The 12115-nt window shown below is 35.8% G+C and overlaps 1 protein-coding gene across 1 annotated transcript; it reads right to left on the bottom strand.

Annotated features, from left to right (window-relative positions):
* Positions 1 to 7998: 7998 nt before the first annotated feature.
* On the bottom strand, positions 7999 to 10107 carry GCK72_002861 (uncharacterized protein; the record flags this gene model as incomplete). Its single annotated transcript, XM_053723654.1, has 4 exons — positions 7999 to 8427; positions 8953 to 9022; positions 9645 to 9772; positions 9847 to 10107. 4 exons carry the CDS (start codon positions 10105 to 10107, stop codon positions 7999 to 8001), a joined length of 888 nt encoding a protein of 295 aa, XP_053592299.1.
* Between the last annotated feature and the right edge of the window lie 2008 nt (positions 10108 to 12115).

Genomic DNA, 12115 nt, shown 5'->3' with positions numbered 1-12115 from the left:
ATGTAGTAGTCTATAATACCCGGGCTGAGGTTTTCTTCAGTAGACGCGGGTTTGAATCCTCCCGGGTTAGAAATCAACAAAATTATAATTAAAATTCCTAAAAACAGGACTTTTTTAATCTAGAAATCCATAAAATTATTATTGAAATTCCAAAAATGAGGGTACTTTTTATGAAATTAACTTCCCCCACCATTCTTATCTGTGTCGGTACCGGATAGACTCGTCGATCAGAGGATGTAGTAGTCTATAATACCCGGGCTGAGGTTTTCTTCAGTAGACGCGGGTTTGAATCCTCCCGGGTTAGAAATCATTAAAATTATAATTAAAATTCCTAAAAACAGGACTTTTTTAATCTAGAAATCCATAAGATTATTATTGAAATTCCAAAAATCAGGGTACTTTTTATGAAATTAACTTCCCCCACCATTCTTATCTGTGTCGGTACCGGATAGACTCGTCGATCAGAGGATGTAGTAGTCTATAATACCCGGGCTGAGGTTTTCTTCAGTAGACGCGGGTTTGAATCCTCCCGGGTTAGAAATCAACAAAATTATAATTAAAATTCCTAAAAACAGGACTTTTTTAATCTAGAAATCCATAAAATTATTATTGAAATTCCAAAAATGAGGGTACTTTTTATGAAATTAACTTCCCCCACCATTCTTATCTGTGTCGGTACCGGATAGACTCGTCGATCAGAGGATGTAGTAGTCTATAATACCCGGGCTGAGGTTTTCTTCAGTAGACGCGGGTTTGAATCCTCCCGGGTTAGAAATCATTAAAATTATAATTAAAATTCCTAAAAACAGGACTTTTTTAATCTAGAAATCCATAAGATTATTATTGAAATTCCAAAAATCAGGGTACTTTTTATGAAATTAACTTCCCCCACCATTCTTATCTGTGTCGGTACCGGATAGACTCGTCGATCAGAGGATGTAGTAGTCTATAATACCCGGGCTGAGGTTTTCTTCAGTAGACGCGGGTTTGAATCCTCCCGGGTTAGAAATCATTAAAATTATAATTAAAATTCCTAAAAACAGGACTTTTTTAATCTAGAAATCCATAAGATTAATATTGAAATTCCAAAAATCAGGGTACTTTTTATGAAATTAACTTCCCCCACTATTCTTATCTGTGTCGGTACCGGATAGACTCGTCGATCAGAGGATGTAGTAGTCTATAATACCCGGGCTGAGGTTTTCTTCAGTAGACGCGGGTTTGAATCCTCCCGGGTTAGAAATCATTAAAATTATAATTAAAATTCCTAAAAACAGGACTTTTTTAATCTAGAAATCCATAAGATTATTATTGAAATTCCAAAAATCAGGGTACTTTTTATGAAATTAACTTCCCCCACCATTCTTATCTGTGTCGGTACCGGATAGACTCGTCGATCAGAGGATGTAGTAGTCTATAATACCCGGGCTGAGGTTTTCTTCAGTAGACGCGGGTTTGAATCCTCCCGGGTTAGAAATCAACAAAATTATAATTAAAATTCCTAAAAACAGGACTTTTTTAAATTTAGAAATCAATAAAATTATTATTGAAATTCCAAAAATCAGGGTACTTTTTATGAAATTAACTTCCCCCACTATTCTTATCTGTGTCGGTACCGGATAGACTCGTCGATCAGAGGATGTAGTAGTCTATAATACCCGGGCTGAGGTTTTCTTCAGTAGACGCGGGTTTGAATCCTCCCGGGTTAGAAATCATTAAAATTATAATTAAAATTCCTAAAAACAGGACTTTTTTAATCTAGAAATCCATAAGATTAATATTGAAATTCCAAAAATCAGGGTACTTTTTATGAAATTAACTTCGCCCACCATTCCTATTTGTGTCGGTACCGGATAGACTCGTCGATCAGAGGATGTAGTAGTCTATAATACCCGGGCTGAGGTTTTCTTCAGTAGACGCGGGTTTGAATCCTCCCGGGTTAGAAATCAACAAAATTATAATTAAAATTCCTAAAAACAGGACTTTTTTAATCTAGAAATCCATAAAATTATTATTGAAATTCCAAAAATGAGGGTACTTTTTATGAAATTAACTTCCCCCACCATTCTTATCTGTGTCGGTACCGGATAGACTCGTCGATCAGAGGATGTAGTAGTCTATAATACCCGGGCTGAGGTTTTCTTCAGTAGACGCGGGTTTGAATCCTCCCGGGTTAGAAATCATTAAAATTATAATTAAAATTCCTAAAAACAGGACTTTTTTAATCTAGAAATCCATAAAATTATTATTGAAATTCCAAAAATGAGGGTACTTTTTATGAAATTAACTTCGCCCACCATTCCTATTTGTGTCGGTACCGGATAGACTCGTCGATCAGAGGATGTAGTAGTCTATAATACCCGGGCTGAGGTTTTCTTCAGTAGACGCGGGTTTGAATCCTCCCGGGTTAGAAATCAACAAAATTATAATTAAAATTCCTAAAAACAGGACTTTTTTAATCTAGAAATCCATAAAATTATTATTGAAATTCCAAAAATGAGGGTACTTTTTATGAAATTAACTTCCCCCACCATTCTTATCTGTGTCGGTACCGGATAGACTTGTCGATCAGAGGATGTAGTAGTCTATAATACCCGGGCTGAGGTTTTCTTCAGTAGACGCGGGTTTGAATCCTCCCGGGTTAGAAATCATTAAAATTATAATTAAAATTCCTAAAAACAGGACTTTTTTAATCTAGAAATCCATAAGATTATTATTGAAATTCCAAAAATCAGGGTACTTTTTATGAAATTAACTTCCCCCACCATTCTTATCTGTGTCGGTACCGGATAGACTCGTCGATCAGAGGATGTAGTAGTCTATAATACCCGGGCTGAGGTTTTCTTCAGTAGACGCGGGTTTGAATCCTCCCGGGTTAGAAATCAACAAAATTATAATTAAAATTCCTAAAAACAGGACTTTTTTAAATTTAGAAATCAATAAAATTATAATTAAAATTTCAAAAAAACAGGGTACTTTTTATGAAATTAACTTCGCCCACCATTCCTATTTGTGTCGGTACCGGATAGACTCGTCGATCAGAGGATGTAGTAGTCTATAATACCCGGGCTGAGGTTTTCTTCAGTAGACGCGGGTTTGAATCCTCCCGGGTTAGAAATCAACAAAATTATAATTAAAATTCCTAAAAACAGGACTTTTTTAATCTAGAAATCCATAAAATTATTATTGAAATTCCAAAAATGAGGGTACTTTTTATGAAATTAACTTCCCCCACCATTCTTATCTGTGTCGGTACCGGATAGACTTGTCGATCAGAGGATGTAGTAGTCTATAATACCCGGGCTGAGGTTTTCTTCAGTAGACGCGGGTTTGAATCCTCCCGGGTTAGAAATCATTAAAATTATAATTAAAATTCCTAAAAACAGGACTTTTTTAATCTAGAAATCCATAAGATTATTATTGAAATTCCAAAAATCAGGGTACTTTTTATGAAATTAACTTCCCCCACCATTCTTATCTGTGTCGGTACCGGATAGACTCGTCGATCAGAGGATGTAGTAGTCTATAATACCCGGGCTGAGGTTTTCTTCAGTAGACGCGGGTTTGAATCCTCCCGGGTTAGAAATCAACAAAATTATAATTAAAATTCCTAAAAACAGGACTTTTTTAAATTTAGAAATCAATAAAATTATAATTAAAATTTCAAAAAAACAGGGTACTTTTTATGAAATTAACTTCGCCCACCATTCCTATTTGTGTCGGTACCGGATAGACTCGTCGATCAGAGGATGTAGTAGTCTATAATACCCGGGCTGAGGTTTTCTTCAGTAGACGCGGGTTTGAATCCTCCCGGGTTAGAAATCAACAAAATTATAATTAAAATTCCTAAAAACAGGACTTTTTTAATCTAGAAATCCATAAAATTATTATTGAAATTCCAAAAATGAGGGTACTTTTTATGAAATTAACTTCGCCCACCATTCCTATTTGTGTCGGTACCGGATAGACTCGTCGATCAGAGGATGTAGTAGTCTATAATACCCGGGCTGAGGTTTTCTTCAGTAGACGCGGGTTTGAATCCTCCCGGGTTAGAAATCAACAAAATTATAATTAAAATTCCTAAAAACAGGACTTTTTTAATCTAGAAATCCATAAAATTATTATTGAAATTCCAAAAATGAGGGTACTTTTTATGAAATTAACTTCCCCCACCATTCTTATCTGTGTCGGTACCGGATAGACTCGTCGATCAGAGGATGTAGTAGTCTATAATACCCGGGCTGAGGTTTTCTTCAGTAGACGCGGGTTTGAATCCTCCCGGGTTAGAAATCATTAAAATTATAATTAAAATTCCTAAAAACAGGACTTTTTTAATCTAGAAATCCATAAGATTATTATTGAAATTCCAAAAATCAGGGTACTTTTTATGAAATTAACTTCCCCCACCATTCTTATCTGTGTCGGTACCGGATAGACTCGTCGATCAGAGGATGTAGTAGTCTATAATACCCGGGCTGAGGTTTTCTTCAGTAGACGCGGGTTTGAATCCTCCCGGGTTAGAAATCAACAAAATTATAACAAAAATTCCTAAAAACAGGACTTTTTAAATCTAGAAAGGGCACCACATTGGCGCGAAGTGGGCACAAGTTGAGAAATCGCGCTCTACAGCACACGCTGATTTTTCACCACGATTGTTCTAATTTATTCCGTTGTTTTCTTTTCAATTCTTTCGTCCTTCTATTTTATGCTACGTTTTTCAATTAGAAGATGAGACAATCTACACAGATCCTCCGATAAATCAGGTAAGACGCTACTATTTTCTTTTCTTCTTTCCTTTTCTTTCAATTTTTGACAAATTTCAGCGGAATGTGAAAGGGTCTTCGGCCTCTTGGTCGTTGGTCCCTTTCTTATTCTATCGCCCGAGTCTCTGTCACTCTTGTGGCACGCGCATCACGCGTGGGGCCACTTGAGTAAGAGAGACGAGGGAAGAAAAGGCACGCGGTGCCAGGCCTCACGAGAATTACATCTTCTATTCAGTTCCATCACACTGAAGGACGGAGGGAGCCAGTCCATCTGGAGCTCTCTCCGCCTTCCTTAATAAACACAGTCGACTGTTAACCATTGTTTTCTGTACTTTAGACGGAAGGATACGGCAAAGTCCTTCTCCGTTTACACTTACAGGTCACGGCAGCAACTTTTGAAAGTTGATTTATAGGTTTTGAAACATGCTCTTTCGACCTGTATAGGTCATTTTTGATGGCATTAGGGACCACTTAAAAGGTTACCTTGTGAGCTAGTTCGTGAGCTTCTTCAAATCTAGGCCATTTCAAAAACTAAACCATCAGGATTTAATTTCAACAAAATCTCGTTTTCTATATAAAGGAGGCCTTAAAACGACTGGAATTTTTTCTACAAAAGCTAGATCGAAAAGAAATCTTTAAAAAAACGTTTTTTGAAATTTATGGATTCAGTTTTTTTAAACCTCGTCAAAGTTTGTGGAAGAGAAATTAACACTGACGATAGTGACTTCAACAAAATCTCGTTTTCTATATGAAGGAGGCATCAAAACGACTAGAATTTTTTTCTACAAAAACTAGATCGAAAAACAATAATCTTATGAAAGCGTTTTTTAAAAATTTTGGTTCCAATTTTTTTATATAGCCGATAAAAAATAATGGCAGAAAAACCTACACAGCGTTGTCCGGCGGATTTGCCTCACGGGGCCGTTTGCCTAGCGAGAAGCAAAAATATGGAAAAGAAACACAAATTTAATGTACAGAAAAATTACCGTCATTAAAGTTTATGAGGGAAAAAATGTTCAAACATTTCGAAATAATTCAAATGTATCAAAAGCAAAGTCAATATCAAAACGGTCCAATGAAAACATTTAGAATAAGATAAATTTTCAGAGGCCAGAGCTCTATGCATCCGCACTCTATTGTTCCCCGGGTTGCAATTTGTCGTAACGGTGAACATTAGAATTCGAGCCTGGTCGCTGCTTTCACTGTAGATGCAGTAAAAAAGCATAGCTGAGTCTCGGTAGACACACATTTTTGATAGTCTTGAGAATGATGTTTTGATAAGATTTCTTGACACATTTCATTGCGGTTATGTGTAGATCACAATCTTTAACTAGTTTCTCAGATTTACCTAGCTCTCCTTTGCCTTCTCTTTTCAGTTTCTGAGAAGATTTGGGTAGAGGGGTCGGTTCAGCAGCGTCTTGGCTGTCGGCTAACTGTTTACTGATGTTGAAACCATATGTTTGAGCTGAGCCCATAACAATATGGAGACTGGAGAGAACAATTCTTGATAGGGGGACTAGTTTAAAAATGAGTGATGACCCTTCTTTCACGCTTTTTCTGAATGTGCCACTTTTCAAACTGTAGAGAAAGTAGCCAGTTTCAGTGCGAAGCATGCATATCTCTCCTCTCTTGTAGTTAGAGATTTTTTGTTGTCCCGGACTATGACAATAAAGGCAACTGCACGTTGCAGATGCTCCTTGATGCCCTATCATTTTATAGATAAACTTCATGTCCCCCCACAAGAAATAGCTGAACTGGAATTTTGACCAATTTGTCTCTAATTTCCACTTCAACATCAATTAATTGATTCAGCTGCTCAACAACAGGACCCATGAATTCCCTCACTTTCTCTGCTGATTCATCATCATTGTAGATTTCAAGAGGAAGACGATTGTTGGCACTGTTTGGAGTGGATGTATTATAAGGAAAGAGATCCACGTTTTCAGATCCAACAAGTTCCAGGATGGATTCTCTCACACGTTCAAACCTAACTTTCTTTGTTTCCTTTGTTAGCAAATGGTAAGGTGTTTGATATTTTCCACGAGTGGGAGTTTTTAATGAGAGCTCCGTAACTTTTGTCTCTTCAATATCGTTACTTCACGTGTCATTTTCTTATTTCCGAGAAATTTTTCCGAAATTTCATATATTGTCATGATGATAAAAAAAAGAGAATCTGTGCGGAATCGAAAGAAATTGCTCTCAATCCAACGTGAACGGTGCCAAAACGTCTCACCTGAGTCAAAATTTACAAATTTTTTAGTTTTTACTGCATATTTATTGCATTTTGACTATGAAAAGTTTGAAAAACCGAGTTTCCGAAATTTCCGGAACTTCCGAAAAGAATAATCCGGAAAAATTTCTGAGTTCCGAAATTTCCGAAAATGAAATTCGAAAAAATTCCGATTTCCGAAATTTCCGCACATCCCTGGTCAGCACGAGAGGAAATATATATATATTGGCGTTTTGCCATGCCCTAAAAGTGCTACATTTGTTTTTTTATTTCAAACATGCACATTATTCTGGTCAACCACTTGATTCGATTCCTTTTTCGCGGTTCGATTCCTCTCTTGTAGCAGTCACTTCTCCTCAAGTGTCTTTTTTCTGAAAAAAATATCGTTGTTTTCCCCCCTCCTGTAAATCCATGAATTTTTCAAGAACTGATAGCGAAAAAGAGTAACAACCCACGAATTATTGTATATGATTGATGCTTTAATAACAAAAAACGAGAAAAAATTATTCAAAAACACATTTAATTGATTGCCTACTGAGAAAAATTAAAAATTGCCGCTGTATTAGCTCGGCACATTTCTTACAACTGCGCTCCACATGCTCGTGAAAAATGTCTCTTTTTCTCCGAGTCTCTCAATTTCGCACATAACTTCTTCGATTTCGAAAGAGTGCGGTTGTAAGACAAGCGTGTCGTTCTAATAAAAGATTGTGTGTACAAAGGCACTTCGCTGTAAAAGACGTTTTTCACCTTCATTTTTTTAAGTGAAACTTTCAGAAATAAGCAATTTCTTAATATATCGCATTTACATATGTAGCCAGGGTGTGATCGTACACTTTGTGAAAATAATACCAAAGAAATTTGTCAAAATACAGGGAAGCTCTGTTGAACAGAAGCGAATGAGGTTTATCACATAAAAGTAGAGAAACGCAGAGAGAAATAATAGAATAAATACAAATTTAATGAATTTTACAGCAAAAATAACGGCAATTGGAGCAAATTTTGAAGTCAAATACATGAATAACAAACACAAGAATAAACGACATATGCTAAACCATACAAAAAAATGCACACAATTATCAACATTTCCTTTTCCACATGAACTCGTTCTGGAATCATTGTCAACACGAATAGCATTATCGCCAGGCCACTTTCCACTTTGGCGAAATCCAGCGGGGTCTGTGGAACCAGCATATAAGATAAATGATCCATTAATATCAGCTTGTCGGGAACTCGCGCTTTGATAAAGTGCTTCACGATTCCATTTCCAGTCAAAAGCCAGAAGAAACAAGAAAATATGAATAAATCATTGTCGTTGGGTTCTCGATGGAATCTTTGAATGTATTCGCGAATATATTGGATATAATAATGAAGCGGTCCGATGACAAAGCAGAACGCGTGGATTAGCACTAGAGGAATCAACAGATTGGCGGAGTCCTGGAAAAATGAAAATTGTATGAAAAAACGTAATTTCTGCAGTTTTTCGGGAAAATTGAGAGAAAAATGCGGAAAATCGAATAAATTCGAACCGAAAGACTAAACTTTTACCTATTTTTTCTATTTTTCTCTCAATTTTTTTGAAACCGCAGCTAATTCAAAAATTCTAATTTTCGATGATTTCAATGAATTCAATCGGTTCAAAACAGTTTTGAGACGGAAATTGAGTGAAAACACTGACAACTTGTTTGAAAATTTTGATTATTAGTTGCGGAATTCATTTTTTGCGATTTCTCTTATAATTATAGATTAAAATGGTAAAATCCATCAGAATCAAACGATTAACGGAAAATCTTCGGTTGTTCTCTTGGTTTTTTGAATCACTATCGACTTTCAAATGGAAATGTAAAAATTTTGGTTCGAAAACTGTATTTTTGAGATTTTTATTATGAAAATTGCTCAAAAAACTCGGAAACTCCGCCCTTTCCCTTCTATTTAAAGCTTAAATTTTTAATTTTCACTCACTTTTACACATGGAATCGATACAGTTGTCAGCGCCACTCCAATCGATCCGATTTTCAACAAATTCCGACCGCTTAAAATCCATCGGAAATGAAATTCGTTGAGAAAATAAAGGAAGACGAAAAAATTATTTATCATCCACTTGACAAGCGATTTTTGGAGTTTCGAGCATCCCAATTCGTCCAATTTATCGAAATCATGGTAGTAGATATCATAGAGACCGAAATAGCACATATATGGTGCAAAAAACATGTAAATATTCATATTTGTGGTGGAATTGTTTTAAAAAAAGAAGAAGAGCTGTATAATGCAAGCGCGCTCTGTTGAGCAGAGGCGAGAGTGTGGGGTTCAATACATGAAAATGGAGAGACGCAGGGAATGTGAATGGAGGGAATTTGAATTATATAATCATTTCAGTGGCTTTTGACAATTTTTGTTACGAAAATGCCATAAAACTTGTTTTCAAATGTAACAAATTGATTTTTAATACAAAACGGAGGAAATTGCAAACAATATCACACTAATAACACTTTCGACACGGACAAAATCAATTTCTGTGAGCGGGGCGAGAACAAAACTCGCAGAAAGAAACTTTTGCATAAGATATGGGTCTTCCGGTTTCGGTTTGGTGAAAGAAAATTTGAAAAAGTGAAAAACTATCGCTTTTTCCGAATAAATTGAACATATTTATGTACTGAACGAGGGTAGATCCGCGGTATTGACGATATCCGCCTCGCAAAAAGTTTCTGAACGTGTTGAATGGTCCGACGACGAAGCAGATGACGTGGAGAATCATTAGAAGTATTGTGAGTGTCGGAGAATTCTGAAAAAGGAATATTTTAAACAATTTTACCAAAAAAACAAGTTTTTTTTCAAAATTTTCGAAATTTTACTCACTTTCACACACGGAATCCACACAGTTGTCAAAGCGATTCCAGCCGATCCATATTTCAGCAATGTCGTTTCATTTATAAACCATCGAAGCGGTAATCCGGGAAAAAAGTAGGCGATAATCAGAATATTCTTTAAAATCCACTTGATAAGCAATTTCTGAGCCTCCGAGCTCTCCAAATCATCCAATTTTGTGTCGGTTTTGTAGTAAATATCATATAGTCCAAAATAGAATGAATACGGGATGAAAAGTGTAGCGAGAGCCATTTTTATAGGGAAAATTTAAGAAAAATGAGGAAAATGCGGAAAAACGTGTAAATTGCAAGCGCGCTCCGTTGAACAGTAACGAGAGAGTGGCGCACAACACGAGAAATCAGAGAGACGCAGAGAAGAAATTGGAGGTATTTTAAATATAGGTTTTTGCGTTTCCTATCGGATTCTGACGAAAAATGGGTGAAAATTCACTTTTTCGCTGATTCTGAGTTTTTTTGAAGCAATTTCTATATTTTTCTGTAAATAAAAAATAATTCTAAAACTCATTCGCTAGAGTTTAGTTTGACCGAAAAATCAACCAACTGTTAGAAAAACTGCTACAAAAGTTGGACAAGGTTAGTTTTCGATGATTGGAGGCCAGATAAACTTGATTTAGCGGCCTTTGAGAAATTTTGATTAAACGTTATTTTCCTCCAAAAAGTTTTCCTTCGAAAAGATTCTCTCAATAATTTACAACCCACAGTCCTTCAAAGTGATAATGCGCACAACAGACATAGCTGGCGCGCTTCCCGTTTTTTAAAGTTTTGCGTCCCCTCCCTTTAAATTCTACAGTAACCCGAAATTCAATTAATTGAGCTTGCGAGCAAAATTACCGAGTTCTATAATAAAACGAGTGAATTAGTCGAAAAAAAAGGTGTAGAAGTGAATATGTGCCCATCAAACCATGATATACAGCTTTTCAACGCCAAAAAGTCAGTTTTATTTTTTTTTGGAGACACAAAAAACTCTCAAAATTTCAATAATAAGTGCATTTCTCCTGCTATTTAAGTCTTGACAGTTGCTGTTATGCTCTTTTGAAGCCTTTCAAGTACTTCTAGACCGAAAAATTAACAAAAAACTGAATTTTTGGAAAAAAGTTGAACTTAAAAATTGATTCAATAATTCCAGTTCTGAATATTATAACACGTATTTAGGCTTAAAATGTTCGCAACAGTCATCTTCATAAATGTTACTAAACGAGAACAAATGAAATCACTCAATTTTTTCGTATTCCTTCTGAAAATGGCAAAAAATGGTCTTTTCAGTTGATTTTCTTTAAAGTCTTTCAACTTTTTATTTTTCGACAATGTGAGAGAAGGTTACACTCAAACGATGTATTTTTGTCCGCAGAACATTTGTTACTACTTTTGAACCAGCGAAAACGCTGAAATTTCGAGAAATCGGTGAAAAATTGGGTTTTAAGCTGAAAAACGAGAATCGCGCCAGCGATCGTCGCAATCGCGCTCCGTCGCGGATTATCACTTTGAAGGACTGTGCAACCCCAATATCAAAGGCTCTTTTGCTATTTCTTTCTCTTAAAAGATTTTTGTTAGTTTGTCAGAAAGCTTCTATTGGGATAATCTTTTCGTAGAAGATGTATTGAAATAATGTCATTAGTAACTTTGTCAAAAAACATCTATTTAATCATTGTGAAATTTATCGGCAAAAAAGCATTGAATACACGTCGCAATGACTACATTTTTCTCATGGACTACAATATTCATTGACAATCTCTCATTGACTATATCTACAGTACTCTCCAAAAAGAACGCGATACTCGCAGTTTTAGTTAAAAATAGTCAGCTTTGAGCATGTGCAGTGTGAGGTATTCGGTAGACTTCGGTAAATTTACCGGTAAATTCAATGGTAAATTTACCGATGATTTACCGGTAATATACCGGTAAATATTTACCGAAAATTTACCGGTAAATTTTCGGTAAAAATTACCGGTAAATTACCGGTAATTTACCGAAAACTGCATTTACCGGTAGTTGTTTACCGAATACCTCACACTGAGCATGTGCCACAGCCTCACTAATTGTCTCAAAATTTTAATTGTTTATCTAACTAAAAACTTCAAGTCTCACATGTTTTTTTCAACTGTATTCAAAATGACACTAGATATAATTTATTTGTGACCTGTAGAGCATTTCGAATTACTTTTCATAGATTAAAACCTCGCGGCATTTCTAACATATTAGAAAGATGGGGAATGTTGTGAATAATTTTTGGTGACATTTCA

Source organism: Caenorhabditis remanei, chromosome I (genome assembly GCF_010183535.1).
Source record: "Caenorhabditis remanei strain PX506 chromosome I, whole genome shotgun sequence".
NCBI lineage: Eukaryota > Metazoa > Nematoda > Chromadorea > Rhabditida > Rhabditidae > Caenorhabditis > Caenorhabditis remanei.
Note: the sequence above shows the minus strand (reverse complement) of the source record. Positions and strands in the feature narration are given on the sequence as shown.